General features: G+C 40.3%; 1 protein-coding gene across 1 annotated transcript; it reads right to left on the reverse strand.

The window, feature by feature from the left end:
• Window positions 1-11767: 11767 nt before the first annotated feature.
• Window positions 11768-27400, reverse strand: LOC128694705 (uncharacterized). The gene is made up of 13 exons (XM_053784955.2): window positions 26740-27400; window positions 25805-25912; window positions 25389-25489; window positions 24831-24971; window positions 20552-20677; window positions 19581-19820; window positions 18454-18579; window positions 18040-18169; window positions 17006-17128; window positions 16234-16323; window positions 15543-15666; window positions 14764-14898; window positions 11768-13924 (listed from the first exon to the last, which is right to left on the reverse strand). The coding sequence occupies exons 1-13, from the start codon at window positions 26872-26874 to the stop codon at window positions 13761-13763; spliced, it is 1743 nt and encodes a 580-aa protein (XP_053640930.1). The 5' UTR covers window positions 26875-27400; the 3' UTR covers window positions 11768-13760.
• Window positions 27401-27977: the final 577 nt, after the last annotated feature.

Consider the following 27977-nt stretch of genomic DNA (forward strand, 5'->3'; position numbering starts at 1 on the left):
GAGGGAAAAAGAGAGTAGTGGTGGCGGTGGAGATATGAAAATGAAAATGTTTATTTCCTTGCAAAACTTACAACGTGTGGTTTACATATTATAAAATATTAATTACAAAAAACGGCCTCTAGCATGCCTAGGCATTTCGGGCGTTTATGTATTTGTTACTTCATATTCTTTAATGCATTCGCATTGCGCGGCTATGACTATTCTGCATTCATATTGTTGTAGGCAACAAAACTAGTTACTTCGCACAGTTCGGATATCCTAATCTATGATTTTTACAAGGTTAAAGCAGAAACTAAGTTTAACAACACATCGCATAGAATAGTTTATCATACTGATTTCGTTGCAATATCTTCAATTTCAGTCTGAATCCTTCCAGCAGGTCTAGTTTCTTTCACACAGGCACCACCACATAACAGAATGGCATATTATTATAAAAATCACAATGCTAATGTTTCCAGGACAGGCTCACAACACAACTGCAGAATGCATACTTGGGCATTCACTTTATGCAACAACATTTTGATAACACAAGGGAGGGACAGACACCTGGGAAGCAGGAACAGTACTGCATAGCAGAATAACAATGACAGGACACTACCACAGCCTAATTCATGATGAGAGGGCACCACCGCAGCATAATACATAACAGGACACTACTGCAGCATGATACATGATGACAGGACACTACCACAGCATGATACATGATGACAGGACACTACCACAGCATGATACATGATGACAGGACACTACCACAGCATGATACATGTCAGGACACTACCACAGCACGATACATGATGTCAGGACACTACCACAGCATGATACATGATGACAGGGCACCACTGCAGCATAATACATAACAGGACACTACTGTAGCATAATACATAACAGGACACTACTGCAGCATGATACATAATGACAGGACACTACCACAGCATGATACATGATGACAGGACACTACCACAGCATGATACATGTCAGGACACTACCATACCATGATACATGATGACAGGGCACCACTGCAGCATAATACATAACAGGACACTACTGCAGCATGATATATGATGACAGGACACTACCACAGCCTAATTCATGATGACAGGGCACCACTGCAGCATAATACATAACAGGACACTACTGCAGCATGATATATGATGACAGGACATTACCACAGCATGATACATGTCAGGACACTACCACAGCATGATACATGTCAGGACACTACCACAGCATGATACATGATGACAGGGCACCACTGCAGCATAATACATAACAGGACACTACTGCAGCATGATATATGATGACAGGACATTACCACAGCATGATACATGTCAGGACACTACCACAGCATGATACATGTCAGGACACTACCACAGCATGATACATGATGACAGGGCACCACTGCAGCATAATACATAACAGGACACTACTGCAGCATGATATATGATGACAGGACACTACCACAGCATGATATATGTCAGGACACTACCACAGTATAATACATGATGACAGGACAATGCCACAGCATATATTCAGTACTATTTGTGGTATACAATACCGATAAGTTGAATAATAAGACATCTATAACACTTAGGTATTTTTATTACCGAAATGTTTCACTTGCACAACAGGCATCTTCAGTTGTATATACACGAATGTAACAATTTCCAGTGTTATATTCGCCTGTTGTGGAAAGTTTCGACAATAAAAATGCCCAAGCGTTAAACGTGTGTCTTATTCTTCATATATTCAGTACGTTTACAGGGTAAAATGGGATATCAGTTATTTCAGGTGACTGAGAAAGGGTATAAACCATCGTTATGCAGGTTACCGCGAAGATTAAGAATTATTTAGACATGGGATCCTTGCAGGGATAACTTAAACGTCCACAGTGTAAAACTGAAATCGTATATTAGTAAAATTACCGACACTGTATCACGTAAAAGGGCACAAGAACAGCCACTGATAAGTGCATTGTGGCTTTATCAAGCCAGTATTTATTGGCATGGTGAAAATCTTAAAAGGGAAACGTAACCATTTCTCATTAGTTTCTCGTGTGTTTTTGTACCTAACATTTGAACAGTTAGTATTAGATTCGAGTAGTTACTTAGGATAACGAGGTACAAATTACACGTAATCTTGAATACTCCAAATGTAAACAATATTCTCCCATCAATTATTCCGGAATACGTCCCTTCAAAGATGCTGTGATGCCGGTAAAGGGCTCTTGATCCTAAAAATTTAAGCTACCCTCCCTTTCCTTGGATCGAATCTGATTGCCTCCCATTCTCAGGCGCTGTATGACCCCTACGGGTTTAGTGTTCCCCAATGAATGCAATAATAGTAATGTGATACTCTGGAATACTTGGATATCCTAGGTAGAGCAAGCTAGCAGGTTTCACATTATAATCATGTGGGAGCTCTAAATATGTAGGGATTATACAGTGCTTGTAGGGGGGGGGGAATGATGGAAGGTATTTAGGATCAGTTCAGGGAATGGAGCACAGATCCAATTCCTTAGATCAAGAGGTCCTCACCAGCGTCAAGGAACCGCCCTTGAAGGGTGCAGGATTCACTACCTGGCACATGAGAGATCATTCGAGATATTGGAAAAAGATTATGTATTAAAAATTAGACCAACTGGAAATCTGCAGTTATTTTGCCCATTTTAGAACACTTATGAGTAGTGTAACTCTCCATCCGAAGTCTGCCAGCGCCAGCTAGCAGACTTTACAACCCAGGGTATGACAAACCATACTGTGTGATGGGTATACACCTGCTCAATATGGTGTGGTTTTTTGAGAATGAGACTGAAAAGGGTACATCAGAAATGTATAGCACATGCTATGAAACCTTCCCGCGCTCTATTCAATTTTGGATGTAATTTCCCATTCACATTCATAAAAAATCGCACTATATAAGAGAGCTTACTGTATTTTTATGTGAAACAAATAACAGAACAAGTCAGATATGTAATGGAAGGATTACCAACAAGTACGGTAATAGGACTATTCGCAAAAAAAGCCTTTATTTTAAAGACAACGTTTCGCTTACACTAACAGCTTTATCCAGTCAATGACGATACCACTGCAGCTGTCCCCAGCCCTCACCCATGAACAGGTGCGCAGGGTCCCTCGCCTCTCTCTCCAAACACTTGCGCGTGACGGTATATTCATTCACTTACAACGATATCTCTCAGTGCATAATAATAATTATTATTACAAGGAAACTTAATTTATAACGTTTTGCCCACTCACTGGTCTTTATAAACGTTCCTTACAACTGCGTTTGTGTCTATTTACCATGCAATATGCAACTCACTTCGACAACTTGTACAGAAGTTAGTTTAATTAGTTTAATATGTTTATTATGCACCCCATACCCATCCTGTGGGCGGTAGTCAAAAGATTACAGAGGTACATAATTGGTCCAGGGACTGGACCCCAAAGTTTTGATAGCTGAGCAAGTTACAGAGGTAATGAACTCATAATTTACAAAGGTAATGAACTCACGATTTACAAAGGTAATGAACTCCAGGTAGGTCTAGTCACAATTATGACAAGTTACAAAGGTATTTACAGATTACAGAGGTACGTAATGGGTCCAGGGACTGGGCTCCAAAGTTTGATAGCTGAACTAGGTACAAAGGTAATGAATCCTGTAAGAAACTGCGTTTTTCAGCATTTTCTGTATCCATTCAATTAACAAAAACGAACTGTACAAGTAATATTCAGTGCATACATAATATGCATTCCCTTCAGGACGGAGAATACAAACACCTAGTGGCAGGTGTTTTGAGAAAACGAGGACACCTGTTGCATCATCCCAAGTGTCGTAGAGGTAAAAGCTGTAGGATGCACCTGTACTAGTGCAGCTGGGGGAACTGCAACACTAGAACCTGCTAAAACACGGTGCCAGGTCGTACCAAATTTTATTTACCTGATCAGACCGTGGCATTATTATACTTCCCTGTAAAGTTATGCTAAATTACACCGTTACTGTGCTGGGTCGCACCATAATTGTCAGGTCACACATTATCACTACTGTGTCACGTATAAGGGTCTTGTTTACAGGATTCAACGTTTTTGGTTACGTTTGGAGATAATATCTTGATTGAAGTCCAATCTCTTAAGTGTTTGGTCCCTAAGTCTTGGAGGATAATATTAAGGATCCCGGTTTTGGGAGAACAAGTTTTTATAAGAAAAAACACTAAGCCCGAATGGGTTATACAGTGCTAATGTCATGTTAGAGATTCACTAATCACAACCATATTTAGTAATATAATAACGTTACTAGATCTACTAGGTCTAAACTATATCAAGATGTAGCCAATAGGATTATGCTGGTTCACAGCCATGAGTTAACTAAAAAAAAATAGTATCACAGAAAAATAAAATTGTTCAAAATTACAAGCTCCGAGTCTAAATAAATTATCAAGTGATAATTTATTTAGACAATACATTATAACAATGAAATATTACACATGGGAGGGGGGCTAAACCCTTCGTTCTCATACAGCGCAAAGGAAGGGAGAGTAATTTCCAATTCCTTAGATCAAGAGCCCCTCACCGGCGTCAAGGAACCTCCTTTAACATTTATTGGCCTCTCTCTCTGTGTACTCATTGTTCCCTTGCTTTTCACTGGAGGTATCTTGCACAGTTTGCCAAGCTGCTTGTGTTAAAAAGCAGTGATTTCGGTGTGCAGGTTTGGAACCAATCCCTCCAGTATCTTTCAGGTATAGATTATGATTTATCTTTTCCACTACATTCTATGGAATGCAGCTCTAGGGATTTCAAGCACTTCCCAGTAATTTAAGTGTTTGACCGAGTTTATACGAGCTGTGAAGCTTTTATTTATATTTTCCAGCTGAATAATTCTGACTGCCTGGGGAGAGGGGGGGGGTCGGCGTTAGTATACAGTAATATTCCAGCCTAGGGAATGAGTTTACATGCTTTAGTCCTTATTTTAGGTATTAATGTATCACTGACTAGTGTACAGGTCACATGAAGTAACCACTAGATAGCGAAATTTCCAAAATAAAAATTACCAAATGCTGCCCCCCCCACGTGTCTCAATTATCAACTTATCGGATTTCTAAACTACTTATGCCAGGTCATATGAAACCCAATTAACTCTCCCGCTGTCAGAGGTGAAGTGTGGGGGGGGGGAATGCATGTTTAAAGATACTTCCAAAATAAATAATTCACATTCCCCCCCCCCAAAAAAAAAAATGTTTGGACCTCTACTTTCACGTGAGATTATCGATCATATTATTTGATTTTAGACAAGGTAATGTAAATGGTGTAGTTACAATTATTGATGTTAAGTCTGTCCATCCTTCCCCTCTCGACTAACAAAAAATTTCCTCCCAAAACGAGACCCAGGCTACACTAAATGGGAAGCCAAGTTTTATGAACATTGAGAGTTTTTAAAGCAATGCGAAGAGGCATTCTAGAACTATCTTCCGGAAATAAAACAGCGGAAAATGCACATGCACGGTTAAATAGGGACCCCAATGGAAATAAGTCACAGTCTGACTTTTGTGAGTTATCCAAGGTTCTCTACACATATGTTGCTATATATGATAATATTGTGGAAAATTACATTTATCTGAATGTATCATTATGTACATAACAATAAATGAACATAGATAATCATTATTTATCAGTTAGACAAGTAGGAATTTGGGACACCTAGGTCACAAAAAATGTCCCCCTTCGATACCTACCACTGTCATCCACAAGTTGCTCTGGACCTATTAATTACAAATGATTTGTAACACCAGGAATGCTGGTAAATATATAAATTTGTGGACTGTATATTAAAAATAATAAATGATTATAGATACACATATACATAACAGAAGGAGAATATCTTAAAAATCACTCACCAATTTAACTGGAGATTAAGTTGTATCATACTCAGAAAACCTCACTGTCTATACATGAAAATAACAACTGGCCAGAGTTATAACATAACAGACTTATCTGAGGTTCCTGGAGCTGTCTTGTCCAGTCGCCTGATATCTCAAGTTATGCAGGAATGCACATCCAACAATTTCGCCTCCTATTTGAGAGGTGTCAACCCAATTTTAACCTCTAGAGCACGAAAAATTCTTCCCATTACACTAACGTTGTATCCAATTCAAATTAACAAAATGGCGACTCCCCCCCCAGCCGCAGGTTTCCCATTTTCGATAACATACTTCTTTTAAAAATACAATATAGGGCATCTATTTACCTATAAATTACCGTATTTCCGGAAAATATATACAGTATTTTCCACAAATATTATATGTAACTATTTGTGTATACCTGAATAAACATACTAAGATCAAGATCTTACTTTTTATAGTTGGTGCTAAACTGTGAGCAAGTAGACCAGTGCTTGGTCTCCATGATAGTGTGCTGGTAAAGTGAGGAGTGTAGCGACCACACAATTCCTTGTACATTATGTGACAAACTTAATGGTCGTCTGGACGCAAGAAGGAAATATTCGTCCACTTGTTGAGTTGCCGTGCGGATGTTCGCCTATTCTCATCTCATTAAAATGAGTAAAGAAAATAGAACCCGTGCGAACTCTCTCATTTAAAAAAATATGCAATCAAAGCAAGAAATACTAGAGAGTATTCCAGTTTATTTTATTTTTCACTAGAATGTTAGTTTTGAAGTTTTATGGAGTGTGAAGTCGGAGTCAATGTGAGAGGTTGGGATGAGGTCGCTATCAGCTGGTCCAGGCTCAGCTGCGAGGCTGTGATTGCACCAAGACGCGACCACGTGGAAATTTCAGGAACTTTCCCACCAATTTTATTCTTATTATCTGTCTCGTGTTGGGGAATTCATAGTAAATTGGATTAAGGGTGAACAACAAAGGGAAAATAAAAGACCAGAAAAAATCAGTAGATCATGTTCAGGGCGAGGTAGCAAGAAGGCTCAACAAGAAGAATTTTTCCTCATTTGATTCGTTTTTATCGTGCTAATAGAAGTGTTCCAACATTCCACTTACTTTTCTTGGGTGGGTATTATTTATTATTACATTAAATTACATTTCTCTTAGAACAACAAATTGAATATTAATGCATCAATCATAAATGTATAGTACACAGGACACAAGTGTCCTTATATTTTTATAGGAGCGCTAAACCTGTAAAGAATCAAACAGCACCTTGGGGAATGGAAGGCAATCCACTGAAATGGAGGATAAGTCTAGAATCACGGCACCTACCTCCCCTGAGTAAGATGTACCCGAACAATATATACTACTACTACTAATAATAATAATAATTTCTACAAAGTACAATATACACCCGATTTAGAAATAGTTGACATTGATGACATACCTTATATAAAAGCCCCTGGCTATGCGGAGCATTTCGGGCAGCCTTAAATTAACTTACTACTGGATAATTAATTAATTTGGTTTACAAACTTTCGACATTAATACTTTGGTTTAAAATTATGACATTTTTGGAATTTGTTTGCAAAACCATTTGTTGTAACGTTTGTAGCTGTTAGTATTACAAATGTTGGTCAAATACAAATAGTAATCTATATTATAGAATTATTGTACAGGATATAAAATATTTTGAAAATCTATAGAATGCAACAGCATCTCGGGCAAAACTTAGACTATACTTAAAATTTATACCTTTAATTTTATTATTTTCTATAATACAGAGTAAGTATTAATAAGGACTTTAAAAACGGATGCAAGTTATAGATTAATTAATAAAAAATCACAATAAAAAATATAGCTGTTTACAGGGTGAAAGGCAATAGTTATTTAAATTACAATACAAAATATAATGAGACAGTATATGCCTATCTTACAATATATAGGAGTTGAAAGAAAAAAACTGAAACAAGAGCAGGGATAAGATCGGATAAAAACAGCTGGTTTCAGGATCTGTTTATCATAGTATGCTATAAAGATCACATAAATGTAGGTGTTTTTATATTAACAATAGCTTTAAAGAGGTTGACAGATGGGAAACCTTTGGAATCTTCAAGAAGAGAACTTTCTATGCACATCGAGTTTTTATTCAGGTTGAGTCAAACACGGGGTATATATCAGAGACTTGTGTGCCTTGTATCATGCCTATGAGCTCTGTTGCAACTACCAAGGAAGAATTTCAGAACAGGGTTTGCTAACAAGCCTTGTTCATGACTGTAACCATGTATAGGAGTGAGGCTAATTCATTACCTTTGTAATTTGCCATGATTGTGACCAGATCTACCTGGAGTTCATTACCTTTGTAACTAGTTCAGCTATCATAACTTTGGGGTCCAGTCCCTGGACTCATTATGTACCTTTGTAATCTTTTGACTACCGCCCGCAGGATGGGTATGGGGTGAATAATAAAGATATTAAACTAACCAACTAACAAGCCTCAATACAGTAAGTCTTCAGTGTTTCTACACCAATATTGCAAACTAGAAATACCGCAGGAAATAGCAAACAAGAGGACTCCAATAGCAATAGTGAGGATAAATTACCAAAAACAACTGGTGGGAGCTCCATTGTTGGTGCTAGGGAGGATAGAAGTAAGACAGGGAAACATGCACCAACAGGGAATACAGTCACAGAAACCCAAGGCAAGCGGAAACCAAGCCTGTGCACATACTATGCACTTGGTATCTGCTGGCATGGGAAATCTGGAAAAACAGATGGGACGTGCAACTATGACCACCCTAGAAAATGCCATGCCCATATGACAACAGGAAAATGCAAACTCCCTTCCTGTAAGCTTTTTCACCCTGAAATGTGTACCTCTTCAGTACAGGAAAGACTGTGCTATAACTTAAATTGCCAGGCATACCATCTAAAGGGGACAAAAAGATACAAAACATCCAGGCCATGGGAAAACCTGGGTAGCCACAGCCACTCAAGAGGGAGAGGTTTTTTAGTGCCAGGAAGGAAAAAAAAAACTGGCAGGAAATGGCAGAAATCGTACACCAAATCCAGTCATTCCTGGAGTGGAACCACAGTCGATGGCCTCCACTCCAAACCAACAGATACAGATACTAATGCCGGAAAAAAAAATCCCCCCCCAGTACCAACAATACCACCAGTCCGATAACATTCTTCTTTGCAAATATACAGGGTCTAAAGCCAGCAACAAACAACAAAATACCTTTCATCCGTGGACTGCTTGCAGAGGCAAAGGCAATGTTCGCGGCTTTCACTGAGACCCACATAAAGGATCACTTGGACAATGAAATATGGATCCCAGGTTACAACCTATACAGATGTGACAGAGTGAACAGGCAAAAGGGGGGGGGGTTGGCCTGTACATTGCAGAGTCACTTGTTTGCACAGAACTGCTTAATGCCTCAAATGACGTAGTGGAAGTTTTAGCAGTAAAGGTCGAGAACCAAAACCTAGTCATTGTGGTAGTCTACAAGCCTCCGGATGCAACATCCCAGCAATTCCAGGAACAGCTGTTAAAAATTGACCACTGTCTGGAAAATCTTCCAGCTCCTGCACCCAACATCTTGCTCCTGGGGGATTTCAACTTAAGGCACCTAAAATGGAGGAATATAGCAAATAATATTGTTGCAGTAATAACACCAGGAGGCAGCTCTGATGAAAACTCACACTCACACGAGCTTTTAAATCTCTGCACAAAATTCAATTTAAACCAGCAAATAATAGAGCCTACTAGACTGGAGAATACACTAGACCTCATATTCACTAACAATGATGATCTGATAAGAAATGTCACCATATCAAAAACAATATACTCAGATCACAACATAATTGAGGTTCAGACATGTATGTGAGGAGCCCCAGACCGACAAAATGAGACTAGTCACGAGGGAGCATTCACCAAATTCAACTTCAATAACAAAAACATAAAGTGGGACCAAGTAAACCAAGTCCTAACCGATATAAGCTGGGAAGATATACTAAGCAACACAGACCCAAACTTATGCCTAGAACAGATTAACTCGGTGGCACTCGATGTATGCACAAGGCTTATTCCTCTAAGAAAAAGGAGGAGTTGATGTAAAATAGAAAGAGACAGGCGCTCCCTTTACAGGCGACGGAAAAGAATAACAGAGCGGCTAAAAGAGGTCAATATATCTGAAATGCGTAGGGAGACACTGGTCAGAGAAATAGCAAGCATCGAACTTAAGCTAAAAGAATCCTTTAGGAGTCAGGAATCGCGGGAAGAACTAAAAGCTATAAATGAAATCGAAAGAAACCCAAAGTATTTCTTCTCCTATGCCAAATCAAAATCGAGAACAACGCCCAGTATTGGGCCCCTACTTAAACAAGATGGGTCCTACACAGATGACAGCAAGGAAATGAGTGAGCTACTCAAGTCCCAATATGACTCAGTTTTTAGCAAGCCGCTAACCAGACTGAGAGTCGAAGATCAAAGTGAATTTTTTATAAGAGAGCCACAAAATTTGATTAACACAAGCCTATCCGATGTTATCCTGACGCCAAATGACTTCGAACAGGCGATAAATGACATGCCCATGCACTCTGCCCCAGGGCCAGACTCATGGAACTCTGTGTTCATCAAGAACTGCAAGAAGCCCCTATCACGAGCCTTTTCCATCCTATGGAGAGGGAGCATGGACACGGGGGTCGTCCCTCAGTTACTAAAAACAACAGACATAGCCCCACTCCACAAAGGGGGCAGTAAAGCAACAGCAAAGAACTACAGACCAATAGCACTAACATCCCATATCATAAAAATCTTTGAAAGGGTCCTAAGAAGCAATATCACCACCCATCTAGAAACCCATCAGTTACACAACCCAGGGCAACATGGGTTTAGAACAGGTCGCTCCTGTCTGTCTCAACTACTGGATCACTACGACAAGGTCCTAAATGCACTAGAAGACAAAAAGAATGCAGATGTAATATATACAGACTTTGCAAAAGCCTTCGACAAGTGTGACCATGGCGTAATAGCGCACAAAATGCGCGCTAAAGGAATAACAGGAAAAGTCGGTCGATGGATCTATAATTTCCTCACTAACAGAACACAGAGAGTAGTCGTCAACAGAGTAAAGTCCGAGGCAGCTACGGTGAAAAGCTCTGTTCCACAAGGCACAGTACTAGCTCCCATCTTGTTCCTCATCCTCATATTCGACATAGACAAGGATGTCAGCCACAGCACCGTGTCTTCCTTTGCAGATGACACCCGAATCTGCATGACAGTGTCTTCCATTGCAGACACTGCAAGGCTCCAGGCGGACATCAACCAAATCTTTCAGTGGGCTGCAGAAAACAATATGAAGTTCAACGATGAGAAATTTCAATTACTCAGATATGGTAAACATGAGGAAATTAAATCTTCATCAGAGTACAAAACAAATTCTGGCCACGAAATAGAGCGAAACACCAACGTCAAAGACCTGGGAGTGATTATGTCGGAGGATCTCACCTTCAAGGACCATAACATTGTATCAATCGCATCTGCTAGAAAAATGACAGGATGGATAATGAGAACCTTCAAAACTAGGGAGGCCAAGCCCATGATGACACTCTTCAGGTCACTTGTTCTATCTAGGCTGGAATATTGCTGCACTCTAACAGCACCTTTCAAGGCAGGTGAAATTGCCGACCTAGAAAATGTACAGAGAACTTTCACGGCGCGCATAACGGAGATAAAACACCTCAATTACTGGGAGCGCTTGAGGTTTCTAAACCTGTATTCCCTGGAACGCAGGAGGGAGAGATACATGATTATATACACCTGGAAAATCCTAGAGGGACTAGTACCGAACTTGCACACGAAAATCACTCACTACGAAAGCAAAAGACTTGGCAGACGATGCACCATCCCCCCAATGAAAAGCAGGGGTGTCACTAGCACGTTAAGAGACCATACAATAAGTGTCAGGGGCCCGAGACTGTTCAACTGCCTCCCAGCACACATAAGGGGGATTACCAACAGACCCCTGGCAGTCTTCAAGCTGGCACTGGACAAGCACCTAAAGTCAGTTCCTGATCAGCCGGGCTGTGGCTCGTACGTTGGTTTGCGTGCAGCCAGCAGCAACAGCCTGGTTGATCAGGCGCTGATCCACCAGGAGGCCTGGTCACAGACCGGGCCGCGGGGGCGTTGACCCCCGAAACTCTCTCTCCAGGTAAACTCCAGGTAAACACCTATCCTTAATTATAAATCACCATACATTTTCTTTCATCAAGGATACTGTTGAGATACAATAAGCTCTTCTACATATATATAGTGCATTTTTTGTAAGTGCGATTTAAAAAGTGCATCCAAAATTGAATACATACTGTGAACGCTTTTCCTCTGCCCTATTAAATTTTGAATTTACTATTTCAGTCTCACTATATATAGGAATTTCATAAGACAGCTTACTATATCAATACACGTGATGATATGTCTGCCTCATACATGGGTTGGTGTCCCCAGGAGTTAGGCTACATGTAAGTTGTCACGAACCAGGAGGCCTGGTCACAGACCGGGCCGCGGGGGCGTTGACCCCCGAAACTCTCTCCAGGTAAACTCCAGGAACCTACTTCCACTTAGATTTAATTGAGATTTAAAACGCTTCCAGGAGAATTAGATAAAGGATTTGGAACTATCCTCTCCTTCCCTAGAACGAACCTAATTGCCACCCTTTACCCAGTGCTTTATACGACCTCTATGGGTTTTGCGCTTCCATACTGCAACAGTAGCAACTGCTTTTGTAGCTGCATCATCAATACGTACAGTAAAAGCTGCGGTACTTACAGCAACAATAGCAGCATCAACAGCTGTAGTAGCAACAGCATCAGCATTAAAATCTGCAGTAGGTACAGCAGCAGCAGAGTAGATGGAGCAACAGCAGCTGCAGTGGCAGCAGCAAACTCAGAACCTGGAAGTGGCAGTGTGACGCTGGGGTCTGGCTCCTCTGTCTGTGACACAGGCGAGGAAGGCCGGGGTGTGGTATTCACTCGTCAAATCTACCTGCCGCGCCTCTTGTGGGCTGGTCCGTCCCAGCAGCCAGTACGTGTCCAGTTCCGTCTCCTGCTGTCAAGGAGAGGAGGTACTCTGAGTGATCCTCACACAGTTACATGAATGGGCTTAGTTACTCGACTTTACAAATTTTGATTTCTTTAACTCAAGTCTGATAGCCCACAGTCTCTTATGTCATGCCCAAGACTAGTTTGAAAGTGTGGGATGATGAGTAAATAGTATTCATGGGGAAATGATAAAACCGTAAGGGTCAAGAGGGCCTGGGTGAATTAAAAGTAATCAGAGCTGATCAAAAGGAAGGGTATCTCTAATTTATTAAAACAAGAGCTCTTCACCAGCATAAAGAAGTCTCTCCATGGGTGTGAGATTAGGAAAAAGTGTTGGGAGAGGTGGAGGAAGAGAGAGTTCTGACCTCGCCGGTGCCGATACGATACTTGCTGACCACCTGCAAGCGACGGTGGAACTGCAGACGGTACCGTCCCGTCGCCGTCAGTAAATTATAAGTTGTTTCACTCACGTGGATCTTCATGGCTGATGTTGTGGGCATCATGGCAACAAACAACCAACAAAATGAAACTAAATTATTGTAATGTGCACCGCCCAAACCGTTCGTACAAAAAACACGCAAAACAACTGCTCAAGATAACCCAACACACGTACTTTTATGAAAACAAGGGTAGGTACCAAAGGATCCACAAGGCAGGAAAGTAGTGAAACTGGTCGTATGCAGGTAAGAGACGGGGCCATGAGCTGAGACTCAACCCTGGTAACCACAACTATGTGAGTACTTGACTAAACTTTAATCAGATAAGAAGTCTCATGGCAAAGACACTGCCTTGGCTTCACCTTGGACTAACTGTGAGAAGAGTACTGGTGAGGTGGGATCAACATACGTACGTTCTCCGCTGCTCTCCATAAAGTGCGCTGTGGTGATGGTCTTGCCAAATATGCAGTAGCGAGGCATCTTGGTACCAACTACGCCTATAAGAATGAAGTGGGTGATCAGTGGGCTATCAGTGATCACTATAATGCACGCTGTGCTAGAGGCAGTGATATATCAAAAAAGTAATGATCAATAAAGGAGGTAATGATGCGTGAAAAAGTTTAAGAGACTGAATGTAGATACTTTTTATTAGTGTTCTGTAAAGCATTTTGCAGTCAGATAATAAATATTTCAGTTCACAACTAACCAACAAATTTATGAAAACCTAACAATGTTCGGTCCATTATGAACATTTATCGTCGCGAACGAGTCGTCCAGTTTTTATTTCAGATTGGTTGGTTATTATTAATTGTTTAAGCCTTGGTATTATGACAAATATTTTAGCAGTTGGGTATGAGGCGGATGAACCATCCAGGATGGTAACAGAGTGGGACCTTTCGCGGAACACACACACTAGCTTATTCTATTGCCAAAGTTATTAAATATTTTTTTTTCAATTAAAATGGTGTTGACATTTACACTGGGAGCTCTATGTAATGTGTTGACGGCTAAGTATCGTGCAGAGAATCAGTGTTTACACCGTCCATCTATTCCCCGAACAAATGTGCCCAAGTGACCCAGTTTCTAATTATCTATAAAATCCAGAGATGACTTTCCATACTCTACATAAAGCAATACACTATGGAAAATCGATACTTATCCAATCATGTCTCAATACGGTTTGAAGGGTATAATTCCGCTATGTGAACAAAAACACTTTTGCAGAACAAGCCTTTATTTCGACATATAAAGCATTACTTACAGCGTCATGTCCAAACAAAGGCTTGTCCTTGTTTCTTTATCCAGATACCAAAATACATACAGAAGTGGTACTGACCAGCGACGCAGGTACCAGAATGGATACCAATGCGAACTCTGAGCATCTCTCCCTTCTTATGAATGAGCTCGAAATGCGACACCATCTCCAGCAGCGTTAGGGCCATCTCCGCAATCTCTGAGGCGTGTCTCTCTCCTGAGGGTTGCAAGTGGAAGAGCACAAAGTGAGGGTGGAGGGAAGGGGAAATGTCTACCAATGAATAATTTTTGTATCAGTAAACAAAACTGGTATATCAGCAGTGTGTTGTTATCCTTTCTATGATAATTACACAATAGAAACCAAGGTTAGCTGTGTTTCCTTGCCATACTCCCTCACACAGAAGGGACTTCATATTCATATTCATATAGTTTATTTGGGCATGATACATAGTTGTACAAGGAATTATAGTAGTTGGATGTACATGCCAAAAGCCTCTTGTATGCAGAGCATTATGGGCAGGCTCAAAATTAACTTAAAATTAACAAGCAATGAAAGGTTCAAGTGATGCAGTTTGTTAGCCTGAGCTGAGAGACTTCATTAAGGTGACGAGGATATCGCCAAGGTTGTCACTAAAAGCTAAACAGCTACGGAAGTTTAAAGGTTTCGTCGTTGGAATTCTATTATACTTGAAAACAATGGACGTGCAAGATGGGGAAGGCGAACAGGACAATACCGACAGGGGTACACGACTATAACATGATTTAATAAGAGTACGATATATGATGTACTAAACCGTTGGTAATAGGACAAGTGAAGTGAGAGAGAAATATAATTATAAATTAAAAAAATGAAACACTGACCGTTCCTGTTGGGTAGACCGGATACCACCATGTAAGCATCACCGATCGTCTCCATCTTGTAGACGTCGTATTTCTCAATGCTGGAGTCAAACTGCTTATAAAGTGTGTTGAGCAGCGTCACCACCTGTAGAGAGACCTGAGTCACCACCTGCAGGACGATATTGTCTTGTGAACATTATCTACACGAGGTAATTGTAATAAACAAAATGACTCATACTTTTTTTGTGTAACCATGCCCAGTAGGGTCTGATAAAGACCCATTGTCACCTTCGTAATCCTGCTTTGTTTTTGCGTTACAGCTAACACGGTGAGCATGAGATGCACAATAACCTAGCCACTCAGGCGGGACAACTAAAGTAACTGAAACAAGATCAGACAACACCACTGGTTATCCCACCTGATGTACAATACCTTGAAAGACACCGCTTGCTTATTCGTCAAAGAAAATCACGTAACTTTGCTTTTGATCACTTGATAGCCCAGTAAGTAGCTCATTAAGAGTCTCACAAAGATTTCATTACTATCTTCATAAAAATTGAAACTTATTTGTTTAGTTATGTCCTTGGCAGCACAAAGTCGCTCCAGATATTTATGTATGTGACAGGCCTTGACTCTCTACCCCTGACGTGCGGCTGCCAATCTCTAACCAACATATAAAATGTGGTGAACGTTGTGTATTCACCTCACTCACCTGTAAAGGACTGCTCTCTGATGAAATGTGTGTAAATCCCACGATGTCGCTGAGATAAATAGTGACAGACTCGAAATACTCTGCTGGAACCTGCAAGCATTGAGATGCTAGTGGAGCATTTTTCCCATGGTCCTGTTAGCAACAGGTATGATAGTTTTAGCGCAATTATATATAACAAAAATGATGTGGGTAGGCATGCTGTATTTACAAGTTCGGCATGAGAGAACTCTCAGAAATTGGGCTGATAAAAATAGTTTTAAACATATCTTGTTACGTGTACTGTTGTACTATGAGATCTGGCGTCACATTATACATTATGGTAGATACTAAATTCAACCTTCCCAGTTGTGGATGAAGACAAATTGTCAACAGAGTAAAACATACACTTAAAAAAGGCTAACGTTTATTGGGCAGTGCTTAGCTTATTAGTAAGCCTAAATATCAAATCCCTGTACTTGATAAAGGTCACATCAGAGTGAATTTTTTTTTAATCTTGTGAACCGTTAAACCCCTTAGGGGTCATGCAGCGTCCGAGGAATGAGAGGCATTTGGCTTTGACTCAAGTTTCTTGGATATAGAGTCCCTTTACCAGCATCAAGGCACCTCTGAAAAGGACATTAGTAAAGCTTTGTATAATCCTTGCCTTAATAAACCTCATAACGTAAATGAAGCTTCATCAAATCCTTGGGCCTAATAGGCTTTTTCCCATGAGCTTAGTAAAATTATATTCTGTTATTATAATGCAGTAATAAGCGATTTAGGTCACTGGTACCTGCTTGGATTGCTTGAGGTAATGGGCGACAGTGCGTGGCAAGAGCTGATACAGAAGATTGTCACTCTTTCGTTTTTCCTTCTTCACTTCGGCTGATTTGAGAAGCAGGTCGTAAGAGTACACCTGCGGGGAAGTCTTTCCTTATTTTAAACCAGGAATCTTAAGATTAATATCTTACAACATTACCATACTCCCTTCCCTAATCTGGACTGTCTAGGGTGTAAACAGGCGTGTTGCTGACAATAGTGAAAAAAACACATTCGGGGTACATAATAAAAATATTAAACTAAAAAAAACTTTGCCGAACAAATTTTTATTTGGACAACGATTCGATCTTCTTTATATAATCTGACTTGATAAGACCTGAATAGATCGAAACGTTGTCCCAATAAAGCTTATACTCTCATAAAAAAATAAAGTAGCTAGTCTAGTTTAGCAGTTTTCTCTGATTAATTTACGTAAGATAAGGACTTTTCGTAGGCCCTGGGCACTGTGCCTAGTTGACGAGTAAGACAATTTTGCAACACTTGGGTATCTTTATTGCCGAAATGTTACGCCTGCACAACCGGATTCTACAGTCGAATACATGAAGCTGTAGCATTCTGGAAGCAGCAGTAGTTTTGACGTTACCAGTCCTTCACCCTCGGTGGAGGGCAGTCAGTCCCTGAAACCTCAAGCACAGGCATGCAACCAGACCTCATATGCTAAGAGTAGAGAAGAGACGAAGCAGCTGGAATTGGCGTTACAGGTGGGCGTGGCCCACAAGTGGAAGTAGGTCATGCTAAACATTGGTTCAGCAAAGGAGTTTTAAAACGAATTTTCATGTACAATGACATCATGGTGTTGCTGTGTCAGATATGTATCATATTACTGATGGTAAAAAATACGGACAAGTTGATGAATAAGACAAATGTGAAAAAATGTTGCACGTCTTAATCACCTTGTTGGTAGTGTATGCCATCAATAATATAATAAAGTACTGTGCCTAGTGTATAAACTAGCTGTGTTCCTGTCCCTCTGCTGCCCACACTCACATGGATGAGGCTAGTAGCTTTTCTGGCCAAGACGATGATGACTGGAGAGATTAGAAGAACTAGAAGCAGGACTACTAGCGCCAGGGTGTACTGCCTGTCAGCCACCTCTAGTTCCCCGTTGATGGCATCTCTGTTGAGTATGCAACACTTTACGTCACCTCTCTGCGATTTAAACAGGTCTTAACCTTATCTCTCTGGGTAGTATAACACCTAACTTCATTTTTTCTGTGAATGGTATAACACCTAACCTCACCTCTGTAGTAGTATAACATCTACCTTCCAATTCTCTCTGTGGATAGTATAATATCTGATCACAATGCTGGGCTACACGACACAGTATTCCTGCATTTTTAGGATGTAACACGTAACCTCACTTCTCTGTGGGGATGCACTTCACAATAAAGACCTTCATACCTTATATCCACGACAAGCGAAGCTTCAACATCTCTGATAGAGGTTAAAAAGGCAGCGCTCTCCTGCATAAAGATGTCGGCAGCCTCCACCGATCCGTTGCGCTTTTTGTTGCCTATAATGTCATCCCTGTAAGGAATAAAGAGACACAATGTAATGTCATCCATGTAAGGAATAAAGACACACAATGCAATGTCATCCTTGTAGTAAAGAGATGAAGAAAGTAGTTAACGAACTCGAATTTCCTTCTTCATCGGGCCGAAGAAAAATATTCGATATTTTACAGTAAACAAGAGTGTAGCAGGTTTTTAAGAGGATATGATGCACAGTTTCTTGAATTTGAGACATGGCATGGATCGGTAAGCTTACTGCAGCGCTGCATTTATCTATTCACCTAACTGTAACCCCTATACATGTAACCTTGCTTTCACTATAGTCCATTCCGCTGATGACTCCAGCTTGGAGTCAAAATATACGGCACAGTTTCATTTCAATTTCTGTTACCGATGGTGAAAGGTATTTCACATATTGACAAGTGTTCATTATATTTTTATCATCAGAATTCATGACCAGTGGGCTGTATCTCCTCCTGTAATCACTGTAGTGGATAGGAATCATAAGTTGTACACCTATACACGCGAAATTTCCCATTTCTATATAAGCTCCGGGTACATGTGGAGCCCATCTAAACATGCAGCGTGAGTTGATCATTAGAACAAAAATAGAGGAGCGTTGCAGATCTGAAGGACTCTTGATTCAAGGAATTGAAGCCTCCCTCCGTTTCCTTGGATTAAACCTGACTACCTCCAATTACCTAGTCACTTCATCATATGCACGTAGGGTGAAAATTTTCGGATAGAGGGGCAGAAGAAATTTGCCCAGATTTTTATATAAACACTATATGGAGCATATAAAAACACAAGTTATAGTATCAGTAACTAACACATGCTAAAATCCTTTTTAATACAACACAAAATCAATAAACTATCTCAAACACTAATAACTAATGGATTATTAAAAAATACGAACTGAAAAATGTCAAATTTTCCCTGAAAATGCAATAAAAATCTCAATTTAGTTGTCCAGATACATGCATAATAATGCTACAGAAGAAAAAACACGACACAGACCTTTCGGTAATCCTCTTGGCAAGGTGGGTCAGGAAACCTCTCTTCCGAAGGCGACGCTCGATTTTTGGTGAGAGGGCAAGTGCCTGGTTAAGCCAGTACCCAGCCAGGGCAGTGGACTCGACCCACGTGAGGTAACTCTTGCTGTCGAGGCCTCCAACCAGGTAGTAAGCTGCTCCGTACACTAGTGAGATCCCGAATTGTTCTTCACACTGCATTACGTTCTGGTAAGCGACCAAGGTTCTGACGGCAAGATTTACTGGCTATCAAGATGACGCAAAGCTTAAGTTAATGTTTGCATGGAGTGTTATATACAAACAAAAAATACAGCAGATTGTGTGTTTAGCATTCCGTTGATATGAAGACCAGATATATAAAATAAAATCACATCGTTAATAAAACAAAATATCAATGGCAAAATCAACGTTACTCCGTTATGTGCAATGAAAACAAAAGTATAAAGTGCTAGGAAACTAAATTAAGAACTCAAAATTTTAATGAAAAAAATTATTAAAGGATAATTTGTAAACCGTTGCATATCTATATGAACTTGCAGGATAAATAGAAAAATATTATGGTTTGAAAATGGTATAAAATACCGACAAGTTGAACATTGAGACACATGTGCAACACAGTTCGATATCTTGACTGATGAAACGTTTCGCCTACATAGTAGGCTTCTTCAAATACAAAGGGATCAGTAGTAATGAAATAGAAATAACGTAATCAGTCCATCAACCTTCGAGAAAAAGTATTTGAGGTGTCAGTCCCTCAGCCTGGAGAAGAGTTCAGCTCTATACTTTTTCTCCAAGGTTGATGGACTGATTACATAATCTTTATTTCATTACTACTGCTCCCTCTGTATTTGACTGAAGAAGCCCACCATGTAGGCGAAACGTTACACCAATAAAGATACCCAACTGCTGTACATGTGTCTTAATAATCTTCAACATAAATATTATGTTGCTACTCACTGCCATATACTGGAAGCGTCTGCGGTGTTAATGGTGGACATGAGGACGCTTAGGAGGATGAAATTGGCTTCATTGTACCAGGACACCACCTTGGTCACGTGTGTCTCCAGAGGGTTGATGGAGTCCCTGTAGGAAACACGATATGCATTACTGTGACCACTAACATGACAGCAGGAACTGTGAATGTCAATATCACCCATTTCCATATACAAATTATTCCAAACAGTTTCCGGGATTACCCAAAAAAAAAAATAAGGTAATAGGTGGCCGTCAGTTTCATAACTACAAATACAAAAAAATACGAGTTCAAAATTATAATAATTATCATAAGATCGAAATTATACCAATTATTTATGAACGAAATGGGTTTGAGTGAATAGTTTGGTTGGCTATACAAGGAATGAGTAGGCTTAAAGTTCTCACAACGTTCATGATCACTAAATGATTATATATATATATATATATATATATATATATATATATATATATATATATATATATATATATATATATATATATATATATATATATATATATATATATATATATATACAGCGTTATCTGACTAGGCTATGGTAATACCTCGCTGAAATTGAGTTATATTTTATTAAAATGCAGTACTGACGATATATTACGATACGGCAATATTATTTTTTTTTATTTATTAACACGCTGGCCGATTCCCACCAAGGCAGGGTGGCCCGAAAAAGAAAAACTTTCACCATCATTCACTCCATCACTGTCTTGCCAGAAGGGTGCTTTACACTACAGTTTTTAAACTGCAACATTAACACCCCTCCTTCAGAGTGCAGGCACTGTACTTCCCATCTCCAGGACTCAAGTCCGGCCTGCCGGTTTCCCTGAATCCCTTCATAAATGTTACTTTGCTCACACTCCAACAGCACGTCAAGTATTAAAACCATTTGTCTCCATTCACTCATATCAAACACGCTCACGCATGCCCGCTGGAAGTCCAAGCCCCTCGCACACAAAACCTCCTTTACCCCCTCGCACACAAAACCTCCTTTACCCCCTCCCTCCAACCTTTCCTAGGCCGACCCCTACCTCGCCTTCCTTCCGCTACAGACTGATACACTCTTGAAGTCATTCTGTTTCGCTCCATTCTCTCTACATGTCCGAACCACCTCAACAACCCTTCCTCAGCCCTCTGGACAACAGTTTTGGCAATCCCGCACCTCCTCCTAACTTCCAAACTACGAATTCTCTGCATTGTATTCACACCACACATTGCCCTCAGACATGACATCTCCACTGCCTCCAGCCTTCTCCTCGCTGCAACATTCATCACCCATGCTTCACACCCTTACAGGAGTGTTGGTAAAACTATACTCTCATACATTCCCCTCTTTGCTTCCAAGGACAAAGTTCTTTGTCTCCACAGACTCCTAAGTGCACCGCTCACCCTTTTTCTCTCATCAATTCTATGATTCACCTCATCTTTCACAGACCCATCCGCTGACACGTCCACTCCCAAATATCTGAATACATTCTCCTCCTCCATACTCTCTCCCTCCAATCTTTCATCACCTAATCTTTTTTTTATCCTCATAACCTTACTCTTTCCTGTATTCACTTTCAATTTTCTTCTTTTGCATACCCTACCAAATTCATCCACCAACCTCTGCAACTTCTCTTCAGAATCTCCCAAGAGCACAGTGTCATCAGCAAAGAGCAACTGTGACAACTCCCACTTTATGTGTGATTCTTTATCTTTTAACTCCACACCTCTTGCCAAGACCCTCGCATTTACTTCTCTTACAACCCCATCTATAAATATATTGAACAACCACGGTGACATCACACATCCTTATCTAAGGCCTACTTTTACTGGGAAATAATCTCCCTCTTTCCTACATACTCTAACTTGAGTCTCACTATCCTCGTAAAAACTCTTCACTGCTTTCAGTAACCTACCTCCTACACCATACACCTGCAACATCTGCCACATTGCCCCCCTATCCACCCTGTCATACGCCTTTTCCAAATCCATAAATGCCACAAAGACCTCTTTAGCCTTATCTAAATACTGTTCACTTATATGTTTCACTGTAAACACCTGGTCCACACACCCCCTACCTTTCCTAAAGCCTCCTTGTTCATCTGCTATCCTATTCTCAGTCTTACTTTTAATTCTTTCAATAATAACTCTACCATACACTTTACCAGGTATACTCAACAGACTTATCCCCCTATAATTTTTGCACTCTCTTTTGTCCCCTTTGCCTTTATACAAAGGAACTATGCATGCTCTCTGCCAATCCCTTGGTACCTTACCCTCTTCCATACATTTATTAAATAATTGCACCAACCACTCCAAAACTATATCCCCACCTGCTTTTAACATTTCTATCTTTATCCCATCAATGTAATTTTAAATTAGCGCTGTATACCAAATGGGTTTAACGCTTTCGCTTAGGTATAATAATAGTAATAATAATAATAATAATAATAATAATAATAATAATAATAATAATAATAATAATAATAATAATACATAATAATAATTATAAAATAATACAAATCATAATAAAGAAAATATAATAATTTGAAAGTATTAGGCTGTGCGTGTGTAGGTGTCTCATTATGTTTCATCGACCTGTAAGTATGTCCTGCTTTTCAGAACACAGCGTCCCAAATAAAAAACCCTGTTGTGTTTTATATGCCTGGTACCATTGTTCAGGTACCACGTTCAGACGAGGATGTAAACACAACGCCAAATAATATAGCAAATATATTTTTTTTGCCTACGTTTTGTAAAACAGGATTTCTCAAGCCTACATAAATCCTGGTTCAAGGAGCAAATAAGGTAACTAACTAGGCGAGATCATCGTCACCTATAACATAATGCAAATATTCTCAATTTCTGACTTTCCTGCTCTTTTACTTGGCTGCCTCTGGTATGTCTGGGACAATCTAATTTTCAATCAGCAGGAGCCAGGAAGAGTATTAGCCCTGTGCGTGACCTATCTTATTGGTCGTCTTGATGCTCACACAGGAATTCTTAATATTACAGTTGAGACTACTGTCCACCGCTCGTATTTCGTTTTTTTTTTTCTATATGTACAAGTTATCCTGCAGTCAGTCACATATGCGTTCGTTTACACATTATTACATTCATGGAGAAGCGCTAAGCTAGTATGGTCATACAGCATCTGGGTTTATCCAAGGAAGATGGGTGCAACTCCTCAAATCAAGAGCCCCTCACCGGCATCTTCACATACACTAACATTCTACGTAGGCTCATCCTAGCATCTCAATAAATATTCAACTAATGGGATTACTTTCTTCGCCATGTTTCTCTCTCTGGAGCTGGTGTGTCTACTCAGTATTGCAGCAATGTTATCGTTTTGTAAGCTCTACCTTTCAACTGGTATATAAATTATATGATTTTAGCGCTAGCTTTTGATAACAGAAGTAATAGGAATAATAATAAAAATAATAATTATAATTATAAATAAAACAAATATAATACAAATCGGTTGCCACTGTTTGTTAATATATATATATATATATATATATATATATATATATATATATATATATATATATATTTGAGTTTTCCTCTTGAAAGTTATTGTGATAACTTCATAATTCAACTTAAGCTTGTATATAACTTTCAATAATAAACAAAATATTAGTCCCACGTTAAAAATATAATTATCTGATGATTTTAAATGCAAATATTTTTTTTGTTCACAATGATGATGGTAATAAGAGTAATGACAATTCCTCCTGAGTTAACATTAACATACTACAGTACTCATCTTCGTTTAATGAAAGGTGGATGGATGAGGTAGCCTTGAGATACACCTCAGTCTTCTTCGCTAAGGTCACATCTAGAATGGCTTAACCAACGGCAACATAACATTCTATCTTATTAGCGGACGAGGAATCGAACCTCTACCTCGTCTTGCGATCAATATAATACAATATAATGCCTTTATTTCTACAAGTACATGTACATGGTATATAGGCCTAACTTGCTATGCTGAGCATTTCGGGCAAATTATGTCGATTTTGTCCCAGGATGCAACCCACACCAGTCGGCTAACACCCAAGTACCGATTTTACTGATGGGTGAACATGGACAGCAGGTGTCTTATGGAAACACGCCCTAATGTTTCCAGCCGTACCAGGGATCGATTCCCGGACCTCAGAGTGTGAGCTTGTGAGCTAGCGATCGAGCTACATGACACCACATGGGTTCAATTAAAGCATAAGATATAATAATACAAAAAAAATGCAACTACTGACTCACCTGAAATCCTGGAGTCTTATCTGGAACCTGACGCGAGACTGGAAAATCCTACTACGCTGCATGTTCCTGTGGAAGCTGGGCCATCGCTGCACCCCCTCGATGGTACCATTGGTGTGTTGGTATACGTTGGTGATGTTCATTCTGAAGTGTGTACGTAATATTTTTTCTCCATTAGCCGTTAATGCTGGAGTTTGAGATTTCGAAAGGTTAGAAAAAATAAAATGAAAGATGTTTTCACTCGGTTTGGGTATTTTTGCACGTCATACGCTTAAAATTCTCATAAAGAAATAATACTGTGCCTGAAGCACCAAGAATGCATGTTCATAGTGTATGATCTAGGTGATATTTTTAACATGCTGAACGATGGTAGAGTTTTCTTGTGTAAATATTACAGGCAGCATATATTTAGTGATTCTAGTTTTGAGACTCTTAGAAACTAGAATCATTAAACACGTGTGGTTTATAAAGTATGTTTGTTAGCTCTGTCTTCCAGCGTATTCAAGTTTTAAACCACAGCAGAGACTGGGAAGTAATTGGGACACGTGTGTGGTGACCCACCTGAAGGTGCTGGAGGCGTTGGAGAGGACATAGTAGCAGAGCTCAGTTCGTTCCAGCTGAAGTGCTCGCAGCAACAACCCGATGTCTACAGCATGCTGAACCTACTGGAACCCGCACACACTAAAATCACCCACCAGTTTACTTGTTTATTGTTGCTATGAACGGAAAAATATTTCCAGCTTATATCACATGGATAGGCATTGAGATGTGGGGAAGACACCAGTAAATGAGACACTAATTAGTGTCGTACGGGAGGAAGAATGAAGGTGTTAGCTTTTTAGCTGTTCTTTTGTGTGCATGTAGTGAAATTAAGTTTTTGTATTTTTTAATGTTGTCACCGCTACTATTTTTTGATCTGGAAGTTTATTTGTGGCTCTTGTATTTTTAATAGATAACATGAGCAGAGATACACGCACCTGGACAGCGACTGAGCTGACCGCAGCCTGGTTCCTGAGAGCGTTGGACATGGCTATACAGTTCTGGGTTATGAGAGCCACGATGGGGATGAAGGGCAGCACCAACATCTGTACCGTGCAATGAACAAGCATCACTGAATTGCTTTAAAGCAAAAAAAGTCCAAACAATAGCGAGCGAGGCAGTGTTTCACTCTTAGGAGAATAGAATAGATGAATGTTTAAGCTTAAAGCTTTGTCCTGACGAACGAAATCATGAGGTCGGTCCACCAAAGTTCCTATATTATATAGTTTTAAAAAAATTACCTAACACAAACACAAACATGCAAACACATGCACGCACACACACACACACACACACACACACACACACACACACACACACACACACACACACACACACACACACACACACACGTGCCTAGGACAAAATGGTAACACACACACACATAGAGATCAAGTGACATGATAACGGCGTACAAAATACTTAAACATTGATAGGGTGGACAAGAATGGAAACAGTTGGGAAAACCAAAAAAAAAACAAAAAGTACAAGATGGCACAGTTGGAAGTTAAAAACACAGATGAGTCACAGGGATGTCAGGAAATATTTCTTTAGCCTCAAGCGTGGTCAGGAAGCGGAATAACCTAGACAACAAATGGACGAGGCAGAATTTATATAGCTTTAAAAATATGCATGATAGGGTTCGCGAAGCTATGAGCAATACTCGTCGTGGTTAGTTTAAGAGGCAGGGCCATAAGCTGAGATTCGACCTCCGCTATCACAAATGGGTGAGTACATACACACACAAGAATTATTGTACCTGAGAATGGGAGGTAATCATGTCGGATCAAAGAACTGAAAGATTAGCTCCAATTCCTTGGATCACGAGTCCTTCAACGGCATCAATTTACCCCGCTCGATGGGACACACACACCTGTAACAGATGAAGAGCGCGACCCTTCCTGGACACCGGGTTGAAGTAGAACCAGCCCACCTTGACGGAGACCAAGGTGGTCTCCTCTAAGGAGGTGCTCGAGGCGTTCGACTGCGACTCCGCGTCCTCCTCCATCCTGCTGCAGGAGGTCAAGGAAGACAAACGAGGATGCTGGTAGTAGGAAGAGGAAGACTGTGCTGAACAAGAACTCACAACGGCTACTTTCGATTAAAAGTATTAACATACAGGTTCAACAAGGCCTACTGACTGGCATGTCATTTAATGGCTATCAGACCCAGTAAGCCCTACGGACTGCTAGGTCATTAAAATCTATTAAGAGACTAATTAAGGCTATTGACTACCAGGGTCATTAAGCCATATTGACTATCAAGATAATTAAGGCCTTTGAATGACAGGGGCATTGGGCCTATTGACTGTCAAGGTCATTAAAGCCTTATGACTGAGAGGTATAATGACCTACTGAAGTTTGCATACGAAATATATATAATCTGGTAGGCTGGTAGGCTGGTAGCAACTAAGAAGCACAGATCACGATATTTCCACCACGTAAAAAAGGTTTAATCATCGCCCTTCTGTCAGGGTAAATTTATTACACTTTCTATTTTGCTACCATTTAAAATATTATTTCATATATATTTGTGCTTTACAGAATGAGTTACAATGTACTAGTGAGAGATGGGAACTTACCTAGGAGTACAGGTGGGTGGTGATGCAGGCGAAACACTGAATATTGGTTCACCTGTCTCACCTGTTGTGTCACCCACCTCCACCTGACGGGAGGCGAGGCATGATAGAGAGGCGGGGCCAGGCAGAGAGGCGGGGCATCGCAGAGGTGGGGCATGGCAGAGAGGCGTGGGGTCGGGTAAAGAGGTAGGAATGGATAGGAGAGGTAGTTTTAGACAGAGGCGGGGCATGACAGAGGGGAGGGCCAGACAGAGAGGGTGGGCATGACAAAGAGGCGGGGGCCACACAGAAAGGCGGGGACCAGATCGAGAGGCAGGGACAGGAATATAGGCAGAGACAAGAAACAAGGACACGAGAGAGAGAAGGGGCTTGACGGAGGAACGGGGGGCCTAAGAATACAAGTAGGTCAGTGTCCCAGGATGCGACCCATGCCAGTCAACTAACACCCAGGTACCCATTTTACTGATGGGTGAACATAGACAACAGGTGTAAAGAAACACTCCCAATATTTCTACCCTGGCTTGGAATTGAAC

This window comes from Cherax quadricarinatus, chromosome 51 (genome assembly GCF_038502225.1).
Source record: "Cherax quadricarinatus isolate ZL_2023a chromosome 51, ASM3850222v1, whole genome shotgun sequence".
Classification (NCBI taxonomy): Eukaryota; Metazoa; Arthropoda; class Malacostraca; order Decapoda; family Parastacidae; genus Cherax; species Cherax quadricarinatus.

Bases quoted from the DNA above. Each gene is read 5' to 3' on its own strand.
- LOC128694705 (XM_053784955.2), bottom strand. From the start codon at position 26,874: ATGGAGGAGGACGCGGAGTCGCAGTCGAACGCCTCGAGCACCTCCTTA. The intron at 16,324-17,005 runs GTACCAGTGACC...CAATGCTTGCAG, and splicing joins ACCTCAAGCAATCCAAGCAG to GTTCCAGCAGAGTATTTCGA. The intron at 15,667-16,233 runs GTGAGTGAGGTG...GTCTCTCTACAG, and splicing joins CAGAGAGCAGTCCTTTACAG to GTGGTGACGCTGCTCAACAC.